This window comes from Neovison vison, chromosome 1 (assembly GCF_020171115.1).
Source record: "Neovison vison isolate M4711 chromosome 1, ASM_NN_V1, whole genome shotgun sequence".
NCBI lineage: Eukaryota > Metazoa > Chordata > Mammalia > Carnivora > Mustelidae > Neogale > Neogale vison.
In genome coordinates, this window is record NC_058091.1 from 317,027,266 (window position 1) to 317,036,279 (window position 9,014).

Consider the following 9,014-nt stretch of genomic DNA (forward strand, 5'->3'; position numbering starts at 1 on the left):
AGTTCCAGAACTTTTCAGAAACTGTGTGTATCTGATTTCCTCATTCATTCCTGTTGCCCTAACCCTACCAACTCTTCCATATGCTTTCCTACTTAAACATTGTGCTTTGAGAGAAGGTTATATTCTGCCCATATCACTGGTCACTGAGATCCTCTGGGTTGGGATCTCAGGAGGTCACAGGCTTTAGACACACAAGTATTAGTGTGAGAACTAAATGCTCACTCTGTTACCCAGTGTGGCTGAATCCCAATGACATTTTCTTTCATCTCTGAATAATCCATAAGGAACGCTATGGGATCCTTGGACTCAAGTTGAGTTCATGGCCTACTGATTTGGTATAAAAACCATTTCTTTAAGAAAAGCCACAGGGGTTGCCTGGGTGGCTCAATGGGTTAAGGCCTCTGCCTTCAGCTCAGGTCATGATCTCAGGGTCCTGGGATCGAGTCCCGCATCGGGCTCTCTGCTCAGCAGGGAGCCTGCTTCCCTCTCTCTCTCTCTCTGCCTGCCTCTCTGCCTACTTGTGACCTCTGTCTGTCAAATAAATAAATAAATCTTTGAAAAGAAATAAAGGAAAATCCACAATTGTACTGGTAAAACAGTACGTATTATAATTGTAACTCCTCTTCCGGGTGATGCCAAAATACCCTGAAGATAACTTTATTGGATGTTTTTCCTTAAATGATTAGAAAAAAACCCTAAAACTCAATCCTTTTTATCTCTTACTTGTAGGAAAATCTTTCTTCCTGTCATTGAATCACAGAATGATAGCTAACATTTATTGAGCCCTTACTATATACCAGAAACTTTTTTTTTTTAAGACTTTGTTTACTTGAGAGAGAGCAAGCGTAAGAGTGGGGATGGGGTGTGTGGGGGGAGGGGCAGAGGCAGAGGGGGAAGCAGACTCCCTGTCGAGCAGGGAGCCTGATGTGGGGCTCGATCCCAGGACCCTGAGATCATGACCTGAGCCGAAGGCAGACGCTTCAGCGGGTGAGCCACCCAGGTGCCCATACTAGACACTGTTTTAAGAACATTATAATACTATTATCATCCCCATCCTAAAGAGGGCATGGTGGAGGGGCTCGTCTGCCCACTCAGTGGGGAAACCAGGGTTGGGGCCTGGGCTGCGCAGCATGCCTCCCAACCACAGAGCCCTCGGCCACGGTGCCACACTGCCCTATGTCCCATCCTGGCAAGAGAAAGCGCCGAAGGGATCCCAGAGTCAGCGGGATAAAATTCTATGCCCTCCACTCCGCAGGCAAATGCACGGCCTGGGTCGGAGCTGCCCACCAAACATGATTCCTCCACTTGACAGTAAAGGGACGGGCCTTCCTGCTGCCTGTCCTTCCCATTCACTGACAATGACTTCCGGCGTTTCTTCTCTTCTACCCTGTGCACTGTCGTCCCCACGACAAAGCACACAGAGCACATTCAGCACCTCTCCCGGGGTCATATCAAGCTTCCCTCGACAGCCGTTTCAGACCTGCTTGGACGGTTTCCTTATACAAACAAGGTTTCCCAGACTCGGCTGCGTCTTTCAGACGATGTTGTTTTTATTCTTACAAGCCGCAGGCGGTGATGTTAGCTTGGGTCAGGTGGGAAGCAGTACACGGGCATCCCACAGGACACGCAGGACGTCTGTGAGGCCTGCAGACGGTTGGGGCTGGGCAGGGGAGGAAAAGGGGGTTTAGAAGAGGAGGAGGGTGACCAGCACGCGACAAGGACTTGAGCACCTCCTTTGTGTGATGCGGTATGCTGAGCACCAGAGCACCAGGGAGAAAAAGCAAAGCCATTACTGTCAGGGGAGACAGTCCACAAAGACCAGGCACACGAAGAGGTCAGCTCAGACTCACGGAAGCCCTCCGAAGGCGAGGCCAAGCAGGAAAGGGGCTCGGGGTGGGGGTGGGGTGTGTGGCTGTGGACCGGGTACAGACAGGATGACCGGGGGAGCTTTCCAAGGGCGATGCCTACCAGGGTGGGGGGGGGTCTCTGGGTCTGCGAGCCGCAGACAGGTGATATTTCTTTGGGGGAAGTGCACATACTTGCTACCTTGCTGACCTGAACAACTTAAAATTAATACATGTCCCAAACTGCGGTACGTATTGAATTTTAATCCCTGTCTCTGGTCTTAGAAATGTCCCATAAGAGAAATCTGCCATAACGTATCTTTTGCAGAATCCAATTTTCTCCATACTGGGGAAAATTCTGTAAGGTCAGACAGTCTCTGAGAGCTGAGGACTTGGCCCAGGCTTGAACTGGGGTGCCTAGAAACACCAGGAAGAGCACCCCAGTTCTCGGGGTAGAAGAAGCCTTCAATTCCGGAATGATGGGATTTACCTCTCAAGAAGCAGCTACGCTTCGTCTTTAAAGTGAACCCAGATGGTGCTCTGAGGTGGGTGGACCGTCATCGCCCCGACCCTAACCCTGGTGAGGAACAGACTGGAGCTCAGAGAGGCAGAACTACAAACCCAAAGGGCGACAGCGAAAGAGGGTGGGTGTGGGTGCACATCCGATCTCCAAGATCTCCAGGCACCAGGTCAGGGTCCGGAGCCCCCTTCCGCTGCAGGGCGGATGGCAATGGCAGGATGCCTTCTGCTCCCAGGACCGCAGGTTCTCAAGACACGCTAGGATCCACGTGTGTAGGACAGGGCTTGCCCCCGCTCAGCCCACCTGTCTGTCCCCCACCGCCATCACCCCAGCCTCCTCCTCTTCATTCCCTACCCCCTCAGAAGTGTGCTGGGCTCTTCAGCTGGACCAGCCCTCTCCCCGGGCTCACTCTTCTCTGCTGGTTGATCAGGGAGCCCACCTGCCGCGTGGTGGTCCCTGACAGGGCTGGAGGGACAGAGGAGTGGAGGAAGCCCAGAGCCCACGGGGCAGGGGGGCACATCCTGAACAGGGGCTCACTGCTTCAGGGCACAGGTGTGTGGAGAGGAAACCACTGCTTCAGGGCTGCCCCTTGGCTGCACAATGGGTAATGAGCAGGTTTTCAGTTCAAACACCGAGAGAGAGAGAGAGAGAGAGAGAGAGAGAGAGAGAGAGAACATTAGCTCTGTTTGGAAGGAGGGAGGTGGTGGTGTGTGAACTGGGCTTAAATTATTCTCACCAAAAATGCTGAGATCTGGGGTTTGGGGGTTTCCTGTGTTTGCTTAGATGATACAACCAGTGAACACATCTCAGAGAGCCTCAGGACAAATTCAGGGCCGGCTTTATTTCCTTAGTCTGGCATTTTTGGGCTGCTTCACAAGGAATACAGTACGCCTGGGAGACCACCCAAGGATGCTACAGACACACAGGCCCACGTTCCACAGAGGCCATTTCAGACCAGGCCCGCCTGATGGGGATAAAACGGGGAGGCCTGTCCTGCTTGTCACAGGTCAGCAGGGACCCAGGCCCACGGGCCCACTGGGAAGCTCAGGGCTGTCCTCTCCAGGCCCACCTGGACCGCCCACTTGTCCCCCAAAGCACCGTGAGATCAAAACTCAGAGTCGGGAGTGGTACGCGCGCCCAGCTCGGCCAGTGCAGACGCGACTCTGCCAGGAACGGAAACCTGGTGCTGCGGCTTAACGTCAAAGAACCCGAGCGCTTTCGCTGAGAGCAAAGAGTGACGGTTCGGGTCCTCCTCACTGGAGAGCCTGTGAATCTGAAGCAGGTTCAGGGAAACGGGAAGCCGACCTCAGGAGGGCCCCTGGGAAATCTCTCCTGACCTGCCAAGCCCAGTCTCCTCTGAGCACCCACAGCCCTGCCTAAGGTCCGCTCATGTCAGGAGCAGATTCCTAAGCTACTCATTATGCAGAGTTTCAGCTACATTTAACTTAATTTCTTAATCATATGTTTTAATTTTTAATTAGACACCGAAAAGTACCAGCTACACTTTTTAAGTAGAAGCGCTGTCGGTAACAGGAGTGGAGGGTAATTACCACCCGAACCGTCTGCAAGCCTGCTTCCCGGGGAGAGCGGCGCTGGCGCACTCCGCACGCAGGGACACAAAGCCGCGTCCCGGCCCCTGGGTCTGGCCCCTGTTCCACACCGGGAAGGACGGTCTCGCTTCCCCGGCGACGCCCCCGGTTGAAATCAACCGATTCCAACATAAAAGTCCATCTTCGTGGAGAACCGCGAGTACAAGCTCTTTGTCTCGGGAGCGCCGGGGGGTGGGGGGGACGGGGTTCGTCCTCCCGCTTCCCAGCTAATGAGTAACCAGAGAACCGGGCGAAGCCTCCACAAGTGCTTGAGTCCCGCACTCCCCCCCTTCACTCCCTTCCGACCCCAGCAACGCAAATCGGTCTGGAAACCCCATTTTCTCCGGAGGACTCCCGAGGTGGACGCCAGAGTTTGCTAAACGGTCTCTAAGCGCCTGGAAAGCCCAAGCTCCCTCCCGCCAAGCCGCGGCGGCCCCTCCGCTGCCCCCCCAGTCCCCACCCGCCGGACCCCACCTCGGTGCCCCTCCCGGTCCCCACCCGCCGGACCCCACCTCGGTGCCCCCCGGTCCCCACCCGCCGGACCCCACCTCGGTGCCCCTCCCGGTCCCCACCCGCCGGACCCCACCTCGGTGCCCCCCCCCGCCCCGTCCCCATCCGCCGGACCCTACCTCGGTCCCGGAGACTTTGTCGGCCGCGCTGCGGGCCATGCTGTCGCCGCCTTTGTCCGACCTTGGAGGAAAACGTTCCCATAAAGGCCACTGTCCCGCGCGCCCCGCTCCCGGCGCCCGCCCGCCCCGCCCGCCCCCAGGCGCGAGCGGGACCCGCGGGCTGCCCCGGACCCTCCCCGGCGGGGCGGACCTCCTGCCCCGGAAAACGCCCCTCCTCCGCGGAGGGCCCCTCCCCCCGCCCAGCGCTCCCCGCAGGGCAGAACCCCTCCGCTGGGCGGGGGGCGGAGGGTCTGGGAGGACTGCGGGGAGGGGGCTCCGCTCTCACCTCCCGCAAGCGCACCCAGCGCGCAGGTGCCCACACCTGGGCGGTCATGGGGGCGGGGGCGCAGGGCTCCTCCCCCCGAAGCGAGGCCGGGTGGTGGCCCCGCCTTTGCTTTTACTTTTGTTCTCAGGAATCCTGGGAACCTGACTGTGTCCTCAGACCAGTGGCTGGGGCGCTGCGTCGGATTTCTGCCAGTGTAGACCCATCAGACCCTTATTTCTGCTCCGGAAGACCATCAGCCACTGGTTTCCCCCAGTGTGAACAGACTGGTACCTGGTTTACACTGGCGTAGCCGGACTCGCTTTCTCTTCCGTCAGAGTGAGCGCACTGACTGATGCGGTGCCCCGAGAGCCTCCTTGTTGGGGGTGGGAGGGTCTCACAGAAGGCCCCGCTGATCTCGCACCCTGCACGGTGTCTTGACTAGAAACAAGGGCACTGGTTCATCCCACCCAATGCAGGACAAACGGGCTCATTTAGGGCTGAACTCCAGTTGTACAGAGAACTAAGTCACGCTGGAACCGGAAGGCTCCTGGCCACAGGTCACAGAAGCACTAAAGCTGAGGGAGGCACAGAGGAGTTGCCTCCTTCACCCATCACGCTGGCTTTTTTGAATTCTTCTGATGGTCCCCTGCCTCTCTCATCAGCTCGGCTTCTTGGAACCTCCAGGCCTGTCTCAGTGCTTGGGGACCTGGGTGTCCTTCAGTCCCCAGAGCCCCCCCTTCCCTGCCCCATCCTCCCTCTCATCTACTCTCCCTGTGGGAGTCCTGCCCATGGTGCCCCAGGAAAGGAGCCATTCTTTACAAACCTGTGTGGTCCCAAAGCACCTGCCAGGACAGAACTTGGGAAAGTTGGCACACCTCCAGAGGAGACGACTTTGTGCCTGAGGTCAGCTTCTCCAGGGTCCAGGAGCTGACCTCACGGGAGGCCAACAGTTCCCTGACGGCTGGTCAGGGTGCAGCCCTGGACTCTCACTCTTACTGGAGATTTTGGGGCCTACAGGTGAAGCCCACTTGCCACAGTCATTGTGCAGAGGGAAAGCAGAGCCTGCACAGGGACAGCCGACGTTTTTAAGAATCTGGGTCCTTCTTTGTTGTGTATCCATAGAGTCAGAAGTGTTTTCTAAGAAGTTTCCCCCAAAATTTGGACTACTGAAATGGCTTGATTTATTCCAGAAGTACTTACGAGTCACCGACTTTGGGTCAGTGGGTCAGACACCTGGGGGTCTGACGTTCCAATGGAGGGAGACAAATAAACCAAGGAACAGAGAATAAAGCACAAGAAAGCAGGGGGTCCTGACAGAGAAGACTATGCAGGGACCAGAAGAGAGTGTGGAAGCGATCTGCTTGCTACTTCATGTGTGCAAAGGCCTGCCCTGGGGTGGGAATGGTTCTGGTGTGCCTGAGGAAGGCTTTGTACCTGGGAGCTTGGTGACAAGGGCAGATGCAGAGCAATCAGGATCGAAAATGCAGCAGGGATAAGTAGGTCATGGCAATGAACTTTGTTTTATCCTGAGTGTCGTGAGAAAGCACTGTGGAGAGAGTTTGGGAAGGAAGTGACATTATCTGATTTACATTCCAAACATATCCCCCTGCCTGCAGTTTGGAGCCCACAGCTGGTCTGGTTAGGGAGACCCATCAGGAAGCAACTGCCACAGTCTCAGTGAGAATGATGGGCTGGGTTGAGGTGGGAGTGACAGAGGTTATGAGAAGCAGCCCAGGAAAGTCAGAGAGATTTGAGAGAAGCAGCTGACAGCTGGATCCCTGGAGAATCAGGGAAAGCATAGCTGATCGGGAGAGTGGCTTGTGCCAGCCCCCAGTAGCATACTCCCTGTAGGTCGAAGCTGGAGACCACAAAGCCACGTGTCTCAGATCCTGGAGGTCAGAGCAGACATGCCTGGCTTTGGTAACACATGCACCACGTGAAATGTGGAAGGAACCACAGGAAGTAGTGACTCCTCTAGCAGATTGGCAACGAAGGGGTTTGGTTCATTTGGGGCAGTTTGGGTTTCATCCCTGACAGCTGTGGTTCTGAGTGGAAGGAAACAGGACTGTGGGGAGGTTGCCTAAAACAAACTTTGAGTACAGTTGGGTGTTTCTCCAACATTTCTGGAGGTTCCTGTTTACCTGACCCTCACACAGATGCTATAATCTCCCTAATTCTTATAGTACATCCCATCCTGCTTAAATTAGCTACAGTAGATTCTGGTGTCTGTAGTTAAGAATCAGCACCAAAACAGCAACTCAAGGATTTGGGGCCTGATCAGCAGGTCAGAGGATTGGCCCCCTTTACTGCAGTGGGAGAGATTCAGGAAGAAGCAGGTTAGGGAGGAGAAGGCATGTTGACACTGAGACATCTGTTAGCTGTGTTGGGCTGAGCGCAGAGGTCAGAGGTCTGGCTGGAAACACAGAGCTGGAAATGCCCACACATGGGTGTGTTTAGAGAGGACAGACTGAATGTGCAGACAGAAGGGAAGAGGGGCCACGACTGAGATGGGAATATGCCCACATTTAGAGGTTGTAAGAGTAGATGAGCTTCCTCAAATTCTTCCAAAAAACTGAAGAGGAGGGAATAGTTTCTAATTCCTTCTATGAGAACAGCATCTCTGATCCCAAAGCCAGATAAAGACATCACAAGAAAACTACAGGCCAACATCCCTGATAAATATCTGAAGATGGAAACAATTTCAACAAAATTTTAGCAAATAGAATCCAACAGCACATTAGAGGGTTACAGGAATAAGTGAGATTGATCCCAGGAATGCAAAGGTGGCTCCACAGGAAAAAAATGGTGGAGTACATCACTATAACCGAACAATGTGGGGCAGGAAGTTTATCTTGAGAGATATTTTAAAAAATCCAACACCATCTCAAGAAAAAAGCTCTCAGAAAATGATAATTAGAGAGAAAATTCTTTGACACGAGAAACAGTATTTGTGGAAAACCCAATTAACACCATTCACAATGGTGAAAGACTGAAAACTTTCTCCCTAAGAACCAGAAGAGACCCTGAATTGCTAAGGAAATGTTGAAAAAGAAAAACAAAACTGGGGGCATCACATTGCCCGATTTCAAGCTTTACTACAAAGCTGTGATCACCAAGACAGCACGATACTGGAACAAAACCAGACATATAGACCAGTGGAACAGAGTAGAGAACCCAGATATGGACCCTCAACTTTATGGTCAAATAATCTTCGACAAAGCAGGAAAAAATATACAGTGGAAAAAAGACAATCTCTTCAATAAATGGTTCTGGGAAAATTGGACAGCTATGTGTAGAAGAATGAAATTCAACCATTGACTTACATCGTACACACAGATAAACTCAAAATGGATAAAAGACTTCAACATGAGGCAGGAATCCATCAGAATCCTAGAGGAGAACATAGGCAGCAACCTCTTTGACACTGGCCACAGCAACTTCTTTCAAGATACGTCTCCAAAGGCAAATGAAACAAAAGCAAAAATGGTCTTTTGGGACTTCATCAAGATCAAAAGCTTTTGCACAGCAAAGGAAACAGTCAACAAAACAAAAAGGCAACCCATGGAATGGAAGAAGATATTTGCAAATGACAGTACAAAGGGCTGACATCCAAGATCTATAAAGAACTCCTCAAACTTAACACACACAAAACAGACAATCATATCAAAAAATGGGCAGGAGACATGAATAAACAATTCTCTAATGAAGACATACAAATGGCTAACAGATACGTGAAAAAATGTTCATTGTCACTAGCCATCAGGGAGATTCAAATCAAAACCACATTGAGATATCACCTTACACCAGTTAGAATGGCCACAGCCAACAAGACAGTAAACAACGTGTGTTGGAGAGGATGTGGAGAAAGGGGAACCCTCTTGCATTGTTGGTGGGAATGCAAGTTGGTGCAGCCACTCTGGAAACCAGTGTGGAGATTCCTTAAGAAATGAAAAATAGAGCTACCTTATGACCCTGCAGTTGCATTACTGGGTATTTACCCAATTGTTTTTGCTATTAGGGGACACTTGCAATTTCATATGAATTTGAGGATCAGTTTTCCATCTTTAAAAAAACAAAAAACAAAACAAAACGCTGTTGATGTTTGATAGGAATCATGCTGAATCTGTA

General features: G+C 52.6%; 1 protein-coding gene across 1 annotated transcript in view; it reads right to left on the minus strand.

The window, feature by feature from the left end:
* PLEKHG4B (pleckstrin homology and RhoGEF domain containing G4B) overlaps positions 1 to 4,673 on the minus strand; it is a 74,598-nt gene extending 69,925 nt beyond the window's left edge. Inside the window, 1 exon segment of the mRNA XM_044234606.1 lies at positions 4,583 to 4,673. Within this exon segment, the coding sequence (XP_044090541.1) occupies positions 4,583 to 4,621 (39 nt within the window). The 5' untranslated portion in view covers positions 4,622 to 4,673.
* Between the last annotated feature and the right edge of the window lie 4,341 nt (positions 4,674 to 9,014).